Below are 24,884 nucleotides of genomic sequence, written 5' to 3' on the forward strand. Positions count from 1 at the left end.
TGGTAGCTTATTCTAAATTAGATAAATCAACCTTTCATCCTTAATGGGACTACCGTGTAATCATTAAGTTTTGTTCTCCACTCATTCACCTTAATGATAAAATCCTGGATGGAATCAAAGTTCTTAGGATCTAGGGAGATAAGTTCATCTTCAATCTTGTAGACATCCTCCTCAGTCACTTTCCCATATAGCTTTTAAAGGGCATCCCAAGTTTCCTTGGATGTAGCATATTTTATGATATGATAAAGGATCTTGTCATCAACCCCTAACCATGATTTCTAGGGTTTTTCTATCTACCAATTCCCAAGCATGGATTTCACTTTGAGTGACTTGATCACCTGTGGGTTTAGGAAGAGATCCATCTACATATTGAGAAACTTCTTCATTCATTAATTCACTTGATTCTTTAACTAACCATGTGGCATAACTATGTGGTGTTAATTTTGGAACCTTAATGTTTCCCATAATGCAAGGAAAGAAAGATAACAACAAGAAGAAAGGAACACAACACCAAGAGACACCACCCCCCCTGCCAAATGAATGCTTTAGGTACTTTATACTTAGTGTGATTACAATAACCACTTATGCCCTAAGCTATTTACAACCTTGTCTTAGAGTTCAAATTTGGTACTTAGTAATGTTGCTTAGATATACAATAATTTTGAAGTTTGACCAAAGCAATACAATGCAAAAAAAGATCTATTTCTAAAAGTGGTATTTCTTTCCACACAAGCCTATAATCCAATTATAGATTTGGAAAATAAACAAAAAAATTATGCGCTTTAAAAAAAAGAACCTAAATATGTGTCCAGATGAGCCCGTATGGAGCATTTGAAGTTGCAAAATGCAAGATTGGATAGGTACAATCACAAAAAACTGATTTTTTTGACAAATTTATTCATCAAAACCAAAAAATAATAGCACCACTAATTTTTTTAGGAAATTCTAGCCTAAAAAAAAAATGCACCTAATTTGGAGTCCGGATGATTGAGATATGGCCTCCCAAAGTTGGACTGTGAAATCAAAATTGGATATGGTGAGGGGCCTCCCTTGATGATGTTAGGAAAACACTATGTTAAATTTTACATCCAAACAGCTATTACAGTAGTGTAATTTGGTCATCCAATGATGGTTAAATGAATGTCAAATTTATGCTCGTAGATTGACAATGTTAGCAAAAAATTTGGTCCGATTGGCTAACGTGGTAGTCCGTATTGTATAGATTAATTACATGGCAGATGATCTTAGTACTGTACATGGTAGTACAATCAGACAACATGGTAGATGATAGGTCACTAACATGTTATGTATGTGGTAGCTGATTGTGCTACTGATGTAGTATGTATGTGGTAGCTGACTATGTTGCTAATGATCACATTGAAGTTGATGTGGTAGCAAAGTGGTCCTACCATGTTGGTGGCTGTGAACACCATCAAAGGAGGCTACGTGGTCATTTACGTGGTGGCTGGTGGTTTGAGTTGGCAATGACTATGGGGCACTTGGCAGCACTGGAAGAGACTAGCGATGGTGCTAAGAAGGAGCTGGCACGAGTAGTTGACTAGTGGTGTGGAGGTTGCTGGGGTTGGGCACCAATGGAGGAGGAGTGGCCAATGGTGAGTGCTAATTGGTGGTATGGGAATTTTATCCCACATGAATCGTGTTACCTTGGTTTTATATGTTTAAAACATAGGCTTTGGTGAGTAAGGTGACTTACGAGTCACGTTGAACACTAGTTGCTATTCAGGGCGGTTAAGCTGGCCATAGGCTAGAATATGCTGGTTGAGGTGGAATATGTTGACCGTAGGCTACCAAGGTTTGACTGCCCGGTTTACCTGCAAAAAAAATGCTCTCCTATTGGCCTAAAAGCCCAATTTTTTCACAAAATTTTAGAAATAGAATGCAAATCTGAAAAGAAAAAATGTGGATCCAAATAAAACAAGTGTGGAGACGCAAATAAAAATGTAGATCTAAAAAATTAATTCCATAGATCTAAAGAGATCATACCAATTTCACAAATTGGGCAAATTTGACTATAGCCTTGGGTAGGCAAATTTGTAGTCAAAATTTTCTGAGTCAATGCTCTAGATGCAATGGTGAGGTCTGCATTGGCTCTAGACACTCCCAATAATTGTAGATACTCAATATCCGAATTGTAGCCCTCTGAGAGGTGAAGCAAAAATGGTCTTCAATGGCTATGTGAAGAGATCTCCTATTGCTCTAATACCGTGTAAGAATTTTCCTTAGGGAAAAATGACACCAAGATCAAGAAGCTCAATCACTCGCATAATATGGACCAATAATGGATGATTATAATAACAATAATGAGAATGAATATCATATGAATACACACTAGAAGTGCTTGTATATAAAGGCATCTAGAATGATTAGAAGTCAAAAAAGTGATAAGCCTCACAACTAAGCACATGTCCACCAAGAGTGAATTATCCTCCATTGAGAATAGGAGTTTGTGTAATGATGAGAGGATAAGCTTACATAGGTGTATCTTGTAAAGAGATGTTGTAGACACCATGTGCTCAATTGGAGTGCAAACAACTATGTTGTCAACATGACAACTCAGATGAATATGCAAACTCCTATGTTGTCAACAAGACAACTTAAGTGACTACGCATACTCCTAGGTGTCTACATGGCGACTAATATGATAATGCATTAACCTAAGTAAACTTAAGTAAAGTTTAATAATAATTAATTATTTACACTAACACAAACTATTTAAATTTTAGATCTATAATTTGCATCACACAATTAAACATAAGTACACACACACACACACACACACACACACACACACACACACACACACACACACACACACACACACACATATACAAATTGTTAGTATAAACAATATTTTGAATATAATATAAATTTTAAATAAATTTATTCCAACTATCAACTCTATATATTATTATAGAAACATTTTTTGTTGGAAACAATAATAATGATTAGTTGAAGCGATGAGATGAGCAATGGTGAGAGGGGTCTCTAGGGTTTCTAGTACTAAAGAAGCATGCATAAGATGGTAAGGGAGATGAAAATGATGTAGAAGTAGGGTTGTATAGGTTCCCTATTCTAGTATATGTTCATTTGGGTGGGCCTTTTCAATGGAGTGGAGGTTGTCCAATGACCCCTCTTTGTTGGTAATTTCTTATGTGACTTATGTCCATCATTGGGGGATTCTTTTAGGAATTACATTCTCACTTTATTTTACATTTTCCAAATCAATATGTAAGACTTCTTTCCATGTCATTGCACCTTCTCCTTGGTGCGATGGTTGTGGGTCTTCATTCTCCCTTGTTTATTCTTGGAGGGCTCATATTGGCCCTTTTTCTTATACAGTATGTGTAAGAGGTCTAAAGTGTAGTGGCTTTAGATCTAACTTAAGTTTCTCTATGGTAATTTATGACCTTACTATGTGGTTTCCAAATCTTAGTTATTTTTGGGCTCTCGAGGTTTCCTCCTTGTTGCTTTCCTTCTTCTTTGTACTATATTGGGGGTCTTCTTCTTCCATCAGAGCCCTTATTCCTCCTTGGCATTTTAGATTTTCTCTCTAATCCTATTGGATGGTTGGAGGGCAGTATATGTTCTCCCTATGCGCCTCTTGTTAGTTTGTGCTGACTGATCAGAGAAGTATTGTACATACTTCATTAAATTTTTTTGGCTATTATTTGCCAATTTATGGCCAACATGTTGTAACTAATTTTAACCCTAAAGAAACAAAAATACTTGTATAAAAGGGCTTAGGGTTAGGGATTGTTTCATAAGATGTGATGCAAAAATTTCTTCTTGCAATGGTATTGAGTTGTAAGGGATTAGAGATTGTAATTAGGTTGTAATCACTAGATCGTAATAATATTGGACTTGTTGTTTGGTGGACATAGCCTAGGGATTAGGTGAACAATGTTAAATCTTGGTGTCTTGTGTTCTCTTCTATGTGATCTATTATTTTCTAATATTGGATACATTTGCATGTAACTATTATTTTTTCCTGTGCTTAATCTTAACACTTCCTTCTTTTCCTCTCTAATTCCTAGTGTTTTGGAAGTGTAATTTGGTTAGTTGGGTGAGATCCATATCTCCTCTTCATGGTTCATGGGTGATTCTCTCTCTTTCTCTAGAGCCTAACAACTTACAAGTTTTGGGGTTGACCGATTATTTCTTCTAGCTTGGCCTTTCTCTTGGCGGGTTGTTATGGTCCTTTGGTTTTTATTGGAGGTCTCTTTGTACTCTTTTTAACTGGTTGTTGTTTCTCTTTCAAATTCTTCTTTATATGACTAGACTATTCAGGTAGAGCCATACCCTATTTAGGTGGGTTTTCTTTTGCAAGATATGTTGGTTGATGGTCACATTTTTCTTTGGGTTCTTTTTTCTACCAAAATATCCTATGGAGGATGTTGAATGCATAAAGAAAAAGGTTCACGATGACACCATGCTATCTTTCCCTAGTTGTAGTAGTAGGAGTATGAGTTTCTTCTAGAGGTTTCCTCCTCCCTCCTTGTTGGTTTTGAGTGGTGGTCCCAACAACAATAGGCTCTAGACTACCTTCAAAACCAATTGTTCATTTTCTTCTTTCATGTCCTTCACTTCTCTAGAGCAAGGGGTTCTTTTAGGTTTCTGATGAAGGGTGCTCCACTTAATACCACAACAAACAATAGTAATAGAGAACACCACAAATTGGGAGAACAAATTATGTGCTTCTTATTATCACCGCAAATGTGGAATTACAAAATTATAATATGTAAACCCATATGAGCCCCTTCCTTACAACAATCTACAAGACAAAGTTGTGACTATCACCTAGAACTACCCTAGACAACCTATGTGCCTTCCTTATATAGACACTTTTAATCGCCTGAGAAGGTTCTAAACACTAATCCCTAACCCTTGAGGCCAAAAAATGTTATATTATATTACTGTATTATACTTTATTCCATATGATCAACTCAAGACAATTTACAAATTATATTTTTGCATGGATCCACTTCTGGAGACCATAACTAGCAAAATGTTGACCCGATGGGCTATTATAACCCCATTCTTGAATCCTCGACTAGTGATCTACAACAACTAATTGTGCAAGCATCCATTATTTGAGGTTTTACCTCATTTTGGATTCATTTAGGCCTTTATTGTTGGACTTGAAATTTGGATAGCCAAAATTTATACCAAAAATCTGCAATGCATGCACCAATACGTATCAAATGATGATAAAATCTATCCAACAAGCTGATATGTCAAAGATGAACCTCAATAGATGAGATTAGAATAATTTGAGCACATAATACCATCTTAATAAAATTAAAATCTCCCTCAGATAGACACTTTGTACAAGAATAGCCCTTATTAAAAACACAAAAAATGGAAAACTGGAAACATAAATATTTTCGGGTGATGCAAGATTGCCCTTACACCCAGGATGCTCCTGTCAGATACCTGGGGTAAATTGAGAAGTGATCCTTTCATGTCTCAAATAGTTAGAGGAAAACTAGGATAGTCACCCTCCTCATGTTAGGATTAACCATAGATAGATAATAGTTACATACAAATATAACCAATATCATAAAATAATAAATCACACTAAAGAGAACACAAGACACCAAGATTTAATGTGGTTCACCAAATCCTTGTGCTACACCCACCAAATAAAAAGTCCAATATTATTATTATCTAGTGATTACAATCTAAAATCCCTTAAAGCTCTATACCACTGCAAGAAGCTACAATATCATGATAAATTATGAAATCCCTAACCCTAAGCCATTTTATACAAGTTTTTCTACTTATAAAATTAGGGCTAGAATAAGTCGTCCAATGGAAAAATAACAATCAATGCTTTTTACAATAATGAGTCATTTTTGGCTTCAAGGGCACTACCATAGAAAAACCCCTATGGGGGCATTGCCCCTCGCCCCACCCTATATTGTGATAGGGAGCACACTTGGGGTGCCGCCCCCAAACCCCCATAGAAATAATTTGGGGGGGAAACCACACCAAATAAATCTCCAAGTCTGATTAGGCTCCACATCACAACACCTTGCATGCTAGCCATGATGAATCTTCCATTGGCCTTCCTTTTCATTTGACTAGATACTCTCCATATGGTTTTTTCCTTGTGCTTCTTCCCACATGATTGTTCAATATCTCCTCAATCTCATGTGTAGTTGAAGTAGATGTCAGAATACTCCTTTGTGCTTTTGTAATATCATCTCTTTCACCTCCCTCATAATATTATAATAAATTCAAAATATTAAATACTAGTGAAATATTCAATTTAGCAGGCAACTCTATCTCATAAACATTTCCAAAATCATGTTTTTTTCACTATCTTGCATGGTCCGAACTTCTTCATTTTTAGCTTATTATATGTACCCACTGGAAATTGCTCTTTCCTTAGATGAACCATGACTTCATCACCAATATGAAATTCCTTATACCTCCTTTTCACATCTGCCTTAGCCTTATACTATGTATTCATCTTTGTAATATGATTCCTCACCTTCTCATGGATGTTTTTCAAATGTTCAACAAAATCTTCAGCTTCAGCACCACTTATTTCTCCTATATCTATTTGCCTCAATTCAAAAACATTTCTAGGACTATTCCCATATACAATATAGAATTGTGATTTACTAGTACTCCTATTGATTGAATTATTATATCCAAATTTTTCTTGTGGTAAAATTAGATCCCAACCTTTTGGTTTATCTCCAACCAAGCATCTCAGCAAATTCCCTAAACTTCGGTACACAAATTTTGTTTGTCCATCAGTCTACTAATGAAAAGATGAACTAAACTTCAAATCTATCTTCAATTTCTACCACAATGTATGCCAAAAATACCCAACAAACTTTCTATTTTGATCAGAAACAATACTCTTTGGTAGACCATGTAGTCTCACCACTTCTATGAAAAACAACTTCTCTACATGAATAGCATCATTTGTCTTCTTCTAGGGAAAGAAATGAGCCATTGTTTGAAAATCTTTCAACCACCACAAATATAAAAATATGCCCTTGTTGTGTCCTTAGTAAACCAAGAACGAAATCCATGATAATGCATCTTCCCATGGCTTCTTAGGTACATGTAATAGCTGATATAACCTTGTATTTTTCTTCATTCCTTTCACAATCTAACATACTTTGCAAGATTGCACAAACTTCTTCACATCTTGCTAGAACTGTGGCCAATAGTAATTCTCAACAACTAAAGAAATGGTTTTATCTCTACCAAAGTGTCCAACCAATCCTCCACTATGCTTCTCCATGATGAGATTCTCTCTCATGGACTTTCTAGGAATGCACAACTGACTTCCCTTAAACAACATGTACCATCTTGGGTTATGAAATCCAACCACTTTTTCCTATCAAGTGTAATAGGTTTTTCAAATCAAAATAATAAGAATCAATAGTGCCAATAAAATTTGTACACGACATTCAATGAAATGTTAATGGTTGATTTTGTGACAAATATTTAAGATAGTAGGAAAAAATTTTGTGTGTGAATTTTGATTTTAATTACTTATATTTATGTTTTAATTACTTATGACTCTATTATTTGTGAAGATGGAAGTTTTCAATAATAATAATGATATTCATGGAATCATAGACTATAGTCTCATGAAATATACCATTGTGATCTATTATATGATAGTTAATAAGAAATTTATCAATTATCATAATGTAAATATTGTTTCAATTATCATAATGTAACTATTGTTTCAATTATCTTATAACCTATTATATACTAGCAATCACACCTTAGTGTGTAATGGGTATGCCATAGAGATTTGGAAAGTCAAGTAAGAATTTATCTTTTTGCTTATATCTCTCTTTCATACTTTCTATATCTCCTTATGTTCAAGTAAGAATTTATCTTTTTGCTTATATCTCTCTTTCATACTTTCTACATCTCCTTATGTCTTTATCAATCTATCTCACCATCTATATTCATTTCTATCTCTTCCTCTCCATCCCTCCCTCTCTTTTTCTTTCTAGATCTATTTCTATCTTTACATCTCAATCTATCTTCGTCTCTATCTCTATCTTCCTCTCCCACCTCCATATCTAGATACATCTCCCTAGCTCTTCCACCCATCTCTCTCCTTAAGAGACTATGGAGAAGTTATAAGAGGTGTTTTGTCTTAAGAGACTATGGAGATGGAATTTGAGCAATGTAGAGTACAATGCATGGAATCAAGGAGGAGGAAGAAATTTTTTTTTTCTTCTAGTTTTTCCCTTGTTAAGGAGAACATATAGCTCTCAATGAAATCATAGAACAACACCATCAATTATCGCAACACATTCTTCTTGCACTATTAAGGAGGAGTTGTTTAATCAAGATTTCATTTTTCTTCAATAAATTTTATTGAGTACCTCATAATTAGATTATGTAAATCGCTGGTTTTGGAATGAAAAGATAAATGCCTAGAGACCATATTTATTAGGCATGCAATCCAACTATATATCTTCCATTTTTGAAGCTTCTCTAAACATGAGGTCTCTATCTATCTCTTAAATATTTTCTAGAGGAATATACCTATATTTCAGCCAAATCAAATAGAAAAGTCAACCTATTTGGTTTGTAAAACTCATTTGAAATGGTCACAATTTTTCACTAGGAAACTGATCATAACATGTCTCTTGAATCTACAAGACTTGTGTCTTAAATAGGGTAACCCAACTCAAACAATTATGATTTGGAGAACTAAGTTGGTGAGCAATTATGATTGTAACCCTTGGAAGAAGTTGTCACATTCTTTGAGTGAAGATCTATTAGGTTAGTTGATTGACTTTATAACTACATAGATCATAATTATTTATAAGTGTGTGGGAATAACTAATACACCCCCCCCCAGTTATTCACCATGTTTAACTCTCTCTCTCTCCCTCTCAAAATATGAATACGTAAATATGATATTTATAATAAAGAATATTAATGCTAATAATATTTCATCATGTGTTTCCTATCTACTAAAATGATATTGTATGTAAAAATAACCATATAAAATAATTTGAAACCATTGATTCAATGATAGATTATTGGGATAAAGTAAAATTACTCAATGAGACCATTTTCAATATTTAATACATTTTTTTGAAAGGAATATAATATTGTCAATAATTTATATTTACATAAAGTACATATGTAAGACTAGAAATTTACATTCAGACCAATATAATTACTCACTAATATATTTTTTATGAACATACTTTTACTTAATTTTTATTTTCCTATGACCATCCATCTTTGAAGATGGTGATTATGTAGAAATCCACCTGATACCTACAACATAAATATGATAACATAGCCAAAGGAGGGCTTACATCCCAACAAAGGGTATTTTTGAAAAAAAAAAAAACATTTTTGAGCTAGGAGGCCCTTTTGAAAACTAGGTCTCACAAGGAATGACAAGACAACACAACCATTTCCAACTCATGAATGCACTCACAAAACCTTACTCATAGTTTTATTATTAGATTGAATGTAACCAAAACTTGAAGAATAAGTAGATGGGATGACAATATTAACAAAATTGGGATAGGGATATTCTATGTAAGTATGCAATGCATCCCTTTTCAAGGAGAGGTCTGCCTTAATCCTTATAAAATTTCTTCCTTTACACATTTCCCACACAAATCAAATTCCTAAGCCTCACATACAAAAAGAAACATCAACCACACACACAAAATAAATCCCTCCAAATAGAGTTTCAATTCATCGTAGACTATTACCTACTATTATCTCAACATTTATTATGCAATATTTTTTTTTGATCAGTAACATTTGGTATTTTTATTGATTGCATGTAATTAGGGTCATAATTAGGGTCACGTCTCCATGTACAATACCTCTTTATCCCTCCAAGCATGAAACCTCCTTATCTCTCTGAGCAAGTGTTGGCAATAGTGAGTGTTAGCTGAGCAAACATGTGGAAGAAGCTATATGGAACTCCAGGCAATAGTGGGGGTAGATGAACAAAACAAAAATGCGGGGGCATCATAAGCAAAACAACTGGTGAGAGCAGAACATCACTGAACCAAAAGTCAATGAGTGAAGGACATAGATTCAAACACAAGATCGAACCACATGAATGCAGCTTGCAATGACATGTTCTGTCATTGCACTAAAGGGCAAACCCTATTTATTATGCAAGATCTTACCTTCGCAATATTTCCATGTTCAAATAATAATGTTGACCATGCTTTACAAGTTCTTTAATTTAGTTTTAATAGAACATTTCCAAGGTACCCAAAGAAGAAAAGTAAGAACATCCAAGAGTAACATATAATAAATATTGAGCTTGATGTGGTCATTTCTGCTATATGTAGGGTCTATAAAAAGATGACAAGGAAGGCCATCTTCAGCATTGTTATGGGTCACAGAGAAATGTAGAGAGTTGGAATGTAGAAGGACAATGTGTGTGTAGAGGATGTCCACAATTGGACTTAAGATCTCAAGTACTTGGTTGAAGACTAGGAGAATATCAAACAAGCCTAGTGTCTCTGGGCATTTGCCTTCCATTTTTCTCATTTTTTCTTGTTGTGTAGTTATTACTTTTTGGCCTCACAAGGTTATTGTGGTCTTTCTAGTAATGTTGGGACAAAGTTTTAAAATTGTTATGTTTAATCTAGTTCTCTTTAATGGTTAGTACTCTAAGTCTCGGTTATCTTTTTGGATTATCAGCTATGTTTTGGATGATAAGTTAGAATGTGACACTCAAAGTTATTTACTTTGTTTGTGATTAAGTTTTGTTCTCTGGTGGGTCTCTAGTTGTTTGTCTAAGAGATGGTCTTTTTTGTTTCTTAGTTGTAATGGTCTAGGGCAGATTATGCTTAAAGACAATATTGTTGGAATTATTAGCAATTTCAAGTCTGCCAACTTCTCCAACAACTTCAATTTTGAAGGTGAAGGAAACCATGGGTGGAATAGTTACGTTGCCCTAATCATTTTCAATGATATCCATATTGTCGTTCTGCTACATACTCATAGAGTTGTAATATTATACAAATATGATATCAATATTGTCATTCTATAAATGAATGTACATATTATATATAACATAACTTATAATAATGAATAAAGTTTAGATATTAATTATTTGTATAAGAGATAATTAAATATTAAATATGTAATATAATTAATAAAAATACAATATGATGTTTAGTTAAAAATAAAATAAAATATGTAGAAGGTCTATTAATTATCATGTTTGAGTATAAATTAATAATTTTATTTATTCTTTTTTAATGTTATAAAAAAATCTAACAAAAAATGTATGTATAATCATTGGTACACATATAGAAAAGTGAACATGTTGTAATAGCTCTTTTCATTATGTTTTTATATATGTCAAGGACCCATACCTATAAAATTTCTTGTTGCTACACACAAATAAGGCATTGAACATGTGCAACACTTTGATAATGGTTCATGTCTTCCAATGACTGAATCATATCAAATACAATGCACTAAGTACCACAAGCTAGATTAGTATAAATGTGCATTGATTTGTTGAGGTCACAAACATGTCATACTACAATGTTTGTATGTGCTCTGAGGCAGACTCTTTTCACAAATGAAAGAAAAAGATCACTAATTAAGTCCCCATAGGCCTCACAAGGCTTTAAACATGGAACCATTGTATAATCATTGATAAACACAATATCATGAATGGTTTCACCCTCTAAATAAAAAAGAGAACAATTCTCTTTGCACAAGTTTAAGATTAATCATTTGTAGAAAGGAAAAATGAGAGAATCAAGAGCATAAAACACTACAATAACTTGTAAGCCTCTCATCTGAGAGGTCTTGAGTATATCTATATGTAGTACAATTTTTTTTTTGTTTTTATAATTTTGGGCTTCTAAAATTCTTGTTGAGAGATAGAAAGAGATATATGTACATAAAGGGAGAAAGTAGAGATAATGTGATAGATATGGATAGAGAGAAATTGAGTGAAGTGGAGAGGGAGAGAGGGGGAAGATAGGAGAGATAATGAGATAGGGATGGAGAGAGAAATAGAGGGAGATAAGTAGACAAAGAGCGAGAGATATTGTAAAGAATAGAGAGAAGGGGATATATAGGAATTGACATGGATAGAAAGAGGGAGAGGTTTAAACGGAAGAAGAAAAGAGAGATGTATATAAATGGGGATTGAGAAGCAAGAGGAAATGGAGAGGAGAAAAAGAGATAGAGGGGGAGAGTGGGGATTGAATATGTAAATATATATAAAGAAGAGAAAATGAGAAAATAAGATATATAAAGAGAAATATATTGGTAGAAAGAGATATACAGAGAGAGGTAGAGATAGGGAGATATGTAACAACCTATTAGGGAACCCAAAATAAATTAACCTAAAGTTTCACTAAGTTTGTCAAAAAATATTTTTTTGAAATATAATAATGTAAGAGATAAAATATAGCGAAAGCAATAACTCACATACATATAACCATAAATATAGATTACATCTCTTAAGGGTCCCATGACATTGAATCACATTTAAGATTAATTAAATACTAAATCTGATATATAAAAAATCCACCATCAAAGAATAACTATAAGTATGAATCCTCTTAAACAATATATAATTTAAATATAAGATGCCACTTGGCAATAATCATAATGCTTAATGGTCCACTATACAAGTCACAGGGTATGAAAAACTAAAAGAATATACATCATGAATATAATACATCATCTCAAGAGATCTCTAATAATTAAATACAGTACAATAGAATATATTGATCCAATAGAAATACAAGATCAGATAGAAAGGAACAACTACACAAGTACATCCAACAATGACATCCAACGATCGGATCTCAATAGTATAAGAAAAATGCACTACCACCCAACTTCGTAGAATGTAAATGGTCCACTCCCACTGCACTGAGGAGATAGTCTCAAGTCCCAACTAGGATAAGAATACCACAAGTCATAACCAACATCTAGGTCAAGGAAACCCCTGAAAGGAAACTATCTCAAAGGTACAAAGACACAAGTATCATCTAATCCTAGAGGCAAAAAAGACACGTAAGAAATCTACTACGTAAGTGGGCAAGTGTATTCACATGAGCCAACTCTAAGGTTACCATAGTAGCCACTTTGGAGTCCGTCCCCCTAGTGTCTCTATGCAACACCAATATCCTTTCGTATAGACAAGGAATACTAATGAAGCAAGGTCGCAACCAAGCATCCTCTCTAATCTCATCCTAGCTTGTACTAGCACTCAAGGGATGAGTGAGGAAAAATAATGACTCTTATTAATTAATTTTACTCTCATTTAATCAAATGTTATCACCTATTAAAACAACTTACAATGGGTTATCCAAGCAGCCACTTAGGGCTCCAACCTCCATTGCAAGCCACTTGCTAACATACACATAGATTACCTACCTTAGGCTCATAAAAGGTACAACTCATAAAATCATAGGTTTCACCTCAGTCCTTTACAAGCAATTGGAAAGCACCTATAGATAAAACACAATATTCACCTTAGTCCTTTACAAGAAACTAATTGAAAAGCACCTAAAAACCAATCTCAATATCACCTCAATCCTATACAAGCAATTGGAACAAACCAAAGGATAAAACAAAATAATCACCTCATTCCTATACAAGCAATTGGAAAGTATCAAAGATAACTGATTGAAGACTCAAAGTTTACACTAGAAAAATCACACCATTCACCTCAGTTCTACTCAAGAAACTGGAAAGCACCACAAACATCTAAACAAACTCATCATAGAAAATACATGACACATCACTATGGTTAGGTATGAAAGATCATAAATAAAACATCATCATGACATCACCAAAAAAAAAACTCCTGGCCTTTGGTAGACATCCAAAACTGGTCAACACTCTATGTCAACCCAAACCCAAAACAAGGTAAAGTGTACAACATAGCAAGTGTAGTTTTATAATCCATTTGTTTAATTTTAAAAACACTAGATTTGTTTACACAATGGAGTTAAAGTTTTCATTTTCTTTTTCTCTCTCTCAAGTATTACAGTTTGATAGGGTTTTCGAATACCCAAAAAAATAAATAGAATTTCCTAATATTAAGCACCATTTTCCTTATAACTGAAACCATTCCCCACAACTAACTAAAAGAAAACTATTGTCTTTATTAAATATAATAATAAAAATAAATAATAATTATTAAATTAATTAAAGTAATAAGTATAAAATTATTAATGATATTATAATAATTTATCAATAACTATAATTATTAATAACATAATAAAAATCATATTAAAATTATTAATAATATTTAATATTAAAATAATTTATAATAATTTAAAAAACTATAACTAAAAATATTTATTAATATAAAATTTAATAAAACAAATTTTTAAAAAATTAATTAAATTTTAAAAAATAGCATTTAAGGCCCACCAACCATCCTTAAAAGGTTGTTGCAGCAGCAGGATATTGCGTCAGTGTACCTGCTATGCGCATTCCCATATGCAGTTGTGGGAAGGAAAGGGGAGGTGGGGGTGGTGGCCTGCCCCCCACCAAAATTTAATTTTAATTATTATAACAAAACAAACAATTCACAAAAACTAGACCCCCATCCAATATTTCATTTTTAAAAATTTATTTAAAACAAACAAAATTCAAGCGCCCCAATAAATATGAAGTTTCATGATTTTCTATTATGATATGTGATAAAAATTATCACAGTAAATTTCTTTACTATGGTAATTTTTATTAACATATATATTTTTTTAATAAATACATGTGATAGATCTAATAGGCAAATTGTGAATAACTAATCAAATTGTACATCTCAAATTTGTTTGATTCCATCCCAAACCCTACCTGAAACAAAATACCAATCTCTATTTTACAAAATGAGGGTTTCTAATTTTCAATTCCTATACAGATATTTTAAAACGAAGAACAATGAAATTTGCGACAACAGTTTCAACCCAATTCAATTCTGAAAATAATTTCATTTAGACACGGAGAAGACAAAGAATTCAAAGAATGAAAACTACTATGTGAAACCCACAAGATCCTACTTGGATCTGATGCTAAAATTATTAAAGTAATAAGATATTGCCTTATTAATTAAATCATTTTGATTTAATTATCAAGTCACTTATTATCTGTAGTTTACTTAAGCTAAACTTTAAGCATATATAGTAATTAATTATTTTATTAATTATTATCATGCAACCTAGGTTTTACTCTATTAGAGTTTTGATCTTCTTTATAAGGATGATCTCTCTTTGTAATTTATTCATTCACTTTTGATAATAGTAATCTTTTTTTTTTCTCATAAGGAATGTCTAATCTATGGATGTAGGAATTCCAACCTCCATAGGGTATCTGCAAGATCATGGTGCACCAAACTATGGCCTTAAGTGGCAGTAAAAAATTAGCAAATCAGGGTTATGTCAACTTGAAACATAATTTTAAAGTGGTTATGGACTTTATATCAAAAAGTTGTAAGAAAATAATTTGTAGGAAATTAAATTTAGTTTCTAAAATACTAGGCCTTATTAGGTGAAAAAATAATTGATTGGTCAAAATTTTGGATTTTAATGCAGTACTACGAAAATTTCAAAGAAAAAATAAAAAGTAGGTGTATGTTTGACCACCTAAATCAAAATCAAATGATAATATTTTTTTAATATAATTATAGATATAAAAAGTAGACTCATGCCTAGATGTGATGCATATTTTTTGATATTTTTATTCCAAATAAATAATTAAATATGAATTTTCTACCAAAAATTTTTCGGAAAAAAAAAACTCCCGTGTCTGACCACCTTAACTAATAGAAAATTTTACCAAATTTTTAAATTTTTTTTTTGTCTTATACTAGGCAAAGCATAGAATGTGACGCAACTTTTAGATTTAAAAAATGTTATATCGTTTGAAAGTTATAGCTATTTTTCAATCAGTATGTCAATCAACACTTTACAATAATCTTCATTGATAATTAACTAATAAATACTTATCGAACTCAAAATTTGACAAAAATTATATCGATGGAATCTCGAGAGTGATATTAAAAAACTCTTTTCATTTCATTCAATTTCAATCAAAATAACATTGTCAAATGGCTACTCGAAGTCTAAGTGTCACTAAAACCTTCCTCAAACACGTTTTTTGGGTTGACCGGGCAGGCTTGGTGAATACCAGGCCTAATTGGATATCTGATCTCAAATCAGATATCTGATATGAAATCGGATATCTGATATGGCTCGGCAAACCCCCATCTACTTTTGGAGGGAAATTTCAAATCGCAAGACATTTTAGAGTGAAAATCGAGTTTCTGATTTATAGTTTATAACTTATCAATTATATGAGTTATATTACTATGTAAAAATATAATATTATATATATATATATATATATATATATATATATGTCCCGAGGGGTCCTAGGACCCCTAGGGACATATTAGAATACTTCTTATAGGTCGAAGGGGGTCATAAGGTGACCTATGAGACCCTTTGACCCATTACATGATGACATATGTCCCTAGGACCCTTAAGGACATATTAGAATCATTTAGAATCGTTCTTATGGGTCGAACTATGACCCCCTTTTACCCATTACACGACGACATATGTTCCTAGGGGTCCTAGGACCCCTAGGGACATATTAGAATCTTTCTTATGGGTCGAAGGGCGTCATAGGGTGACCTATGACCCCCTTCGACCCATTAAATGATGACATTTATCCCTAGGGGTCCTAGAACCCCTAGGGACATATAAGAATCATTCTTATGAGTCGAAGGGGGTCATAGGTTGACCTATGACCCTCTTTGACCCATTACATGATGACATTTGTCACTAGGGGTCCTAGGACCCCTAAGGTCATATAAAACTGCTTCATATGGGTCAAAGGGGATCATAGCTTGACCTATGACCCCCTTTGACCCATTACATGATGACATATGTCCCTAGGGGTCCTAGGACCCCTAGTGACATATTAGAATCGTTCAAATGGGTCAAAGGGGGTCATAGGTTGACCTATGACCCCCTTCGACCCATTACATGATGACATATGTCCCTAGGGGTAATAGGACCCCAACGAACATAATAGAATCGTTCAAATGGGTCCAAGGGGGTCATAGGTTGACCTACGACACCCTTCAACCCATTACATGATGACATATGCCACTAGGGGTCCTAGGAGCCCTAAGGACACAATAAAATCGTTAAAATGGGTCAAAGGGGGTCATAGGTTGACCTATGACCCCCTTCGACTCATTACATGATGACATATGTCCCTAGGGGTCCTAGGACCCCTAGGGACATAATAGAATCCTTCTTATGGGTCAAAGGGGGTCATAGGTTGACCTATGACCCCCTTTGACCCATTACATGATGACATATGTCCCTAGGGGTTCATATTTAATGGATCGAAGGGGGTCATAGGTCAACCTATGACACCTTTTGAACCATTTGAACGATTCTAATATATGTTGTCATTTAATGGGTCCTTTGACCCATTTGAACGATTCTAATATGTCTGTAGGGGTCCTAGGAACCCTAAGGACATATGTCGTCATGTAATAGGTCGAAGGGGGTCATAGGTTGACCCATAAGAATGATTTTATTATGTCCCTAGGGGTCCTAGGACCCCCCTAGACATATGTCACCATGTAATGGGTCAAAGGGGTTCATAGGTCAACCTATGACCCCCTTTGACCCATTTGAATGATTCTAATATGTCTTTAGGTGTCCTAGAAACCCTAAGGACATATGTCGTAATGTAATTGGTCAACCTATGACCCCCTTTGACCAATAAGAATAATTCTATTATGTCCCTAGGGGTCCTAGGACCCCTAGGGACATATATCATCATGTAATGGGTCGAAAGGGGTCATAGGTCAACCTATGACCCCCTTTTACCCATAAGAATGATTCAAATATGTCCCTAGGGGTCTTAGGACCCCTAGGGACATATGTCATCATGTAATGGGTCAAAGGGGGTCATAGGTCAGCCTATGACCCCCTTTGACCAACTTGAATGATTCTAATATGTCCTTAGGGGTCCTACGACCTCTAGGGACATATGTCATCATGTAATTGGTCGAAGGGGGTCATAGGTCAATCTATGACCCCCTTTGACCCATTTGAACGATTCTAATATTTCTCTAGGGGTCCTAGAAATCCTAGAGACATATGTCATCATGTAATGGGTCGAAGGGTTTCATAGGTCAACCTATGACCCCCTTTGACTCATAAGAATGACTTTAATATGTCCCTAAGGTTCCTAAGAACCCTAGGAACATATGTCATCATGTAATGGGTCGAAGCAGATCATAGGTCAACCTAGGACACCCTTTGACCCATTTGAACAATTCTAATATGTCCCTAGGGGTCCTATGACCCCTAGGGACATATGTCATCATGTAAATGGTCAAAGGGGGTCATAAGTCAACCTATGACCCCCTTTGATGAATAAAAAGGATTCTATTATGTCCCTAGGGGTCCTAGGACCCCTACGGACATATGTTGTCATGTAATGGATCGAAGGGGGTCATAGGTCAACCTATGACCCCCTTTGACCCATTTGAATGATTCTAATATGTCACTAGGGGTCTTAAGACCCCTAGGGACATATGTCATCATGTAATGGGTTGAAGGGAGTCATAGGTCAACCTATGATCCCCTTTGACCCATTTGAACAATTCTATTATGTCTGTCATAATATAATAGGTCGAAGGGGGTCATAGGTCAACCTATGACCCCTTTTGACCCATTCGAACAATTTTAATATGTCCCTAGGGGTCCTAGGACCCCTAGGGACATATGTCATCATGTAAGGGGTTGAAGCAGATCATAGGTAACCCTATGATCCCCTTTGACATATTTGAATGATTTTAATATGTCCCTAGGGGTCATAGGACCCCTAGGGACATATGTCGTCATGTAATGGGTCGAAGGGGGTCATATGTTAACCTATGACCCCCTTTGACCCATTTGAACGATTTTATTATGTCCTTAGGGGTCCTAGGACCCCTAGGGACATATGTCATCATGTAATGGGTCGAAAGGGGTCATAGGTCAACCTATGACCCCCTTTGACCCATATGAATGATTCTATTATGTCCCTAGGGGTCCTAGGACCCCTAGGGACATATGTCATCATGTAATGGGTCGAAGGGGGTCATAGGTCAACCTATGACCCCCTTTGTCCCATTTGAACGATTCTAATATGTCCCTAGGGGTCCTAGGACCTCTAGGAACATATGTCATCATGTAATGGGTTGAAGGGGGTCATAGGTCAACCTATTACCACCTTTGACCCATTTGAATGATTCTATTATGTCCTTAGGGGTCCTAGCACCCTTAGGAACATATGTCATCATGTAATGGTTCGAAAGGGGTCATAGGTCAACCTTTGACCCCCTTTGACCCATTTGAATGATTCTATTATGTCTCTAGGGGTCCTAGGACCCCTAGGGACATATGTCATCATGTAATGGGTTGAAGGGGGTGATAGGTCAACCTATGATCCCCTTTGACACATTTGAACGATTCTAGTATGTCCATAGGGGTCCTAGGAACCCTAGGGACATATGTCATCATGTAATGGGTCGAAGGGGGTCATAGGTCAACTTATGACCCCCTTTGACCCACTTAAATGATTCTAATATGTCCTTAGGTGTCCTCGGACCCTTAGGGACATATGTCATCATGTAATGGGTCGAAGGGGGTCATAGGTCAACCTATGATGCCCTTTGACCCATTTGAATGATTCTAATATGTCCCTAGGGGTGCTAGGAACCCTAAGGACATATGTTGTGATGTAATGGGACCCCCCTTGACCCATAAGAATGATTCTATTATGTTCGTAGTGGTCATAGGACTCTTAGGGACATATGTCATCATGTAATGGGTCGAAAGGGGTCATAGGTCAACCTATGGCCCCCTTTGACCCATTTGAATGATTCTAATATGTCCTTAGGGGTTTTAGGACCCCTAGGGACATATGTTGTCGTAATGGGTCGAAGGGGGTCATAGGTTGACCTATGACCCCCTTTGATCCATAAGAACGATTCTAATATGTCCCTAGGGGTCCTAGGACCCCTAGGGACATATGTCATCATGTAATGGGTTAAAGTGGATCATAGGTCAACCTATGACCCCTTTTGACCCTTTTGAACGATTCTAATATGTCCCTAGGGGTCCTAGGACCCCTAGGGACATATGTCATCATGTAATGGGTCAAAGGGGGTTATAGTTCAACCTATTACCCCCTTTGACCCATAAGAAGGATTCTATTATGCCCCTTAAGCTCCTAGGACCCCTAGGGACATATTTCATCATGTAATGGGTCAAAGGGAGTCATAGGTCAACCTATGACCCCCTTGGACCCATAAGAACGATTCTAATATGTCGCTAGGGGTCCTAGGACCCCTAGGGACATGTCATCATATAATAGATCAAATGTGGTCATAGGTCAACTTATGACCCCCTTTGACCCACTTGAATGATTCTAATATGTTCCTAGGGGTCCTAGGACCCCTAGGGACATATGTCGTTATGTAATGGGTCGAAAGGGGTCATAGGTCAACTTATGACCCTCTTTGACCCATTTGAACGATTCTATTATGTCCCTAGGGGTCCTAGGACCCCTAGGGACATATGTCATTATATAATGGGTCAAAAGGAGTCATAGGTCAACTTATGACCCCCTTTGACTCATTTGAACGATTCTATTATGTCCCTTGGGGTCCTAGGACCCCTAGGGACATATATATTAATATATATATTATATTTATAGATTATAATACTAATAAAATAATATATTATTATATATTGATAACCTAACTCATAATAATAATATATTATAAATTATAATAATAATATATATTAATAACATACATACATATACATATATACATATATATATATATATACATATATATATATAGTACGTTATTATATTGAATAAAAATATAGAAAAAATAATAATAATATAAATTATATTTATAAATTATAATAAGAATAACATAATATATTATTATATATTAATAGATTATATGTTATATCTTGATGTTACATTATTATATATATATATAATATCTTTAAAAAGTAATATAACTGAAATAATTTATAAATTATAAACTATAACTCCCAAACTCAATTTTCCCTCCAAAAGTCCTAGGTCGCATATCAGATATCTGATTTGATATTGGATATCCGATATGACTGGCATCAATTTTCAACATATTCCCTGTCCTTGCAGACCCGACAACATCATTTTTTGAATTTTTTTCATAAGTTTTACAAAAAGTCATGTTTTGGGGCCCAACCATTTGAATTTTTTTTGAAAATATAACATTAGGTGTTCGATAGTGTCATCTGAATGAGGAGCAATAGTCGTCGAAAGGATAAATGCAAAAGGAAGATATCCAATGAAGACATTGCGACATATAGGGAAAGAGACAAAATGGAACATCGAAGAAAAAGATAAGGTATGCTAAATATCAATCAGGTTGACGATGAATTAGTCGAAGGTGAAATCATAGAGTCAAATAATGAATATGTATAGTTGGGGAATGAAAATGTATCTATTGAAAACAATAATGTCAAAATTGAAAATTTAGAGAATGAAAATTTTGAAAACGAAATGCTACCAAGTCATAATCCAAATTGCATAATTGACCATGTTGAACATGACAATGCACAGGAACCTAATGCACAAGAACCTTACATATCTCCTAATTATAATTGATATGAAGGTTCTAAAACACCAAAATGGATAATTGAAATTGATGAAATGATTATTACTAGTTTGGAAGGGAAAATATCAGAAAGAACCATTCGGTTATGGGCTTTAAGACTATATTAGATGTTTTTCGGCAACAAGATAGTGGTAGAGCAATGTCAACTTTTCATGCAATTATTAAAGATGCAAAAGATGAGACCTATGATATCCAAATTGAAGATTCGTGTCAATAAAAAGTTGGAAAGAAATGCCATTATTGTGAAGAATCTTTTTAGTGCTCTCAATAGCATTGGAAAAAATAGTAGGGCGAAGGATAAAAGAGATGATCGAAGGGTTATTACAACCTCTTTGGTAAGTCATCATTTGAGAAAGGGTAGATATATGACACAAACTTGTATTGATTTAAATCTAAATCATACTATTTTGAGAAGAGCACTTAGTCGACGAGAGAAAATTGATAATCCTCTTCAAAATGAAACATGGGCATTTGGTGGGAGACTTCCACGTTTTGATAAGAAGCTATCTGATGATGTGAAGGAAGAAATTACACAATTTTGGAATTCTAACTCATGAGTATCACCCAATGCTAAAGACGTGTTAAAGTTGAGAATTGGCATCAGAGACCGCACGCCACATCTTAAACACTATTTGGAGGTAAGTCAAACTATGTTGTTCAAACAATTTAGAGAGAGTCATCCAAGTCTTCATATATCACAAAGGGCTTTTGAATCTTTGAAGCCATTTTATTGTGTGCCACTCAAAATTTGAAATACATGTTATTGCAAATATCATGTATAGTTTTCTATGCACTATGAATTATTACGCTCCATCCATTCTAATTTGCATAGTAAAGAAATGTTGGAGGATTGTGGTGCTAGTGGGGTTCCAAAATCATCAAAAGACTTGCTAGATCAATTTTTATGTCATAGAGTTGATGGTTGTTTATTTTATAGAAATGCTTGCTTAAATGAGAAGTGTTCAGAATGTGGTGGCTTATCCAAGTTTGACACATGTTTCCATGAGGGGTGCGAACAAGATCTTGGAAAGACAATAGTGAAAAAAAAGGTATATGAAACAGTGAAATACACATTGAAGAGTGGACGTGAGAGCTCTAGATGTGAATTGGTTGGAAAAGATATCAGTGTGGCTAGTTTTATTTTAGATTTCAAGGCAAATATTTTTTACAAGTATGCAAGACATAGTCACAGGTCTTAGTGGTTGGATGAACAATTCAGAACGTGTAAGGAGACTTTTCCCATTGACACTATTATATCAGTTGTTGATTTTGCTGAGAACTACACATTGCAACCTCAAAATGAGACACAATCTCAGTATTACAACTCTATTCAGATTGCTATTTTTGTTCACATAACATATAGATATGCCCTTGATAGTGTGGAAGATAATCGAAATATTATTAGAGATTATTATTTTTATATGAGTGATGATAGATCTCACTCTCATGAGTTTGTGCAACATTGTTTTGAGAATTATTTTGATTTCTTACATGAGCATGCAATTGCTATGGATAGACATATCATTTGGTCAGATAACTGTATAGGTCAATTCAAGAATGCTTGCATCTTTTATTAGTTGTGTAGGATGCACGTAGAGAGAGGGGTGCCTCATATTTGGAGTTTTTTTGAGTCTGACCATGGAAAAGGGGAACATGATGGAGCGGGGGCATGTGTGAAGAGAGCTCTAGTTAAGGAGCAACTGAAGATTTCAGCAGCAGAGCTTCTTGATGCTCATAGCATTGTTGATTAGTGTAGTTTAGCATTATCACGAGGGGGGACTCTTGATTCAGTGGTAAGAAGGTTCTTTTGGTTGGTTGAGGAAGGGTCTGTAGCTGATAGATTAGATTGTGCCACAGTGAGAGACTCATAAAAAATGCATTCATTTCGAAGCTCTGATTCTAGTACATGGACCATTTGGACACGACAGCTAGCTTGCTTTTGTCCTAGTTGTTTTCAGTGTGATTGGGATCACTGTGAGTCAAGTGAGTGGGTGGACACATGGGCTCCACATTATCTTACTCCATTGTCTATCATACCCTCTATCAGAAATGATGACATGGAAAGTTCACTTGAGCATAACCATCTATCAGATCTACTTCAGCTAGGACATGTCTTTGCATTGGTTGCACCACAAGGGAATGATGAGAAATCTGATTATTGGTTAGCAAGTTGTGTAAGAGGTAAACAAAAACTTGCACAATCGATCATAGATGATGATGGATTCACATATCCTACTAGTTCATTGGTTGTTGCTAGAACATGGCTACAGACATACATGCTTAGAAGGAATGAAATTCCTGCATTCGAAGATTATCAGAAGCAGAAAATAAATGTCATATATTCGCATCTTATTATAGCAACAAATGTAAAGTTTTTGAAGGATCAAGAAAGACAAAAAGTAAAAAAACTTTTTACTATTGCTAATGCTGATCATGAAGCCCTATTGGAGACCCTAAAATAGAGAGAGGATTCTATTGGAACACTCGACTAGGTATATTTACTTCTTATGTTATTTTATTCATAATGATTCAATGAATTGATGATTATCTTGTTTAATACAATAAGTTACTAATTTTTTTTATGATATTGGAATGTAGGTACATCATGAAGAGTTGGGGGGGTAATTGGGGAGAATTCCTAAGATTTATGATGTATTATGATGTAAAATGTGAACTTTTTTTGTATATGATTTTTGTAATAATGAAAAAGATTGGTTAAATTAGTTGCACATTCTAATTTGTATTTTGGTAGGTTCTTTGTAAGGAATTATAAGAGGAAGATATTGAACAAGTTCTTGCAAATCATATTTGCGTGTGAGACAAGGCTATAAGGACAATTTTTAAAGCATTTATAACTATATGAAAGATAATTTCTTGTGGATATCTTATTACAAGTTTGGTTTTTTCTTTATTTGACATAAAGCTGACATTATGATTATTAAAACTATTTTTATCAAACTAATCAAATAAGAAAAATATAGAAAGTACAGATGAACAATTAGAATATTTGATTTCTTCCATTTTGAAACCAATCATGGCATTTGAAAGCATAAAGAGTCATAATATTGTATAATATTTTGAAAGACTTTCATATTGAAAAGTTGTAAAGGACCATGAGATTTGAATTTTAGTAATGTCT

The 24,884-nt window shown here is 34.5% G+C and overlaps 1 protein-coding gene across 1 annotated transcript in view; it reads left to right on the forward strand.

The window, feature by feature from the left end:
• Nucleotides 1-1,340: 1,340 nt before the first annotated feature.
• The window catches only part of LOC149560962 (uncharacterized), a 105,679-nt gene continuing 82,135 nt past the window's right edge, over nt 1,341-24,884 (forward strand). Inside the window, exon 1 of the mRNA XM_089827715.1 lies at nt 1,341-1,550. Within this exon, the coding sequence (XP_089683841.1) occupies nt 1,341-1,550 (210 nt within the window). The remainder of the gene's footprint in view (nt 1,551-24,884) is intronic.

The sequence above is a fragment of the Cupressus sempervirens genome, chromosome 4 (genome assembly GCF_028749045.1).
Source record: "Cupressus sempervirens isolate cs-2001-9-10 chromosome 4, ASM2874904v1, whole genome shotgun sequence".
NCBI lineage: Eukaryota > Viridiplantae > Streptophyta > Pinopsida > Cupressales > Cupressaceae > Cupressus > Cupressus sempervirens.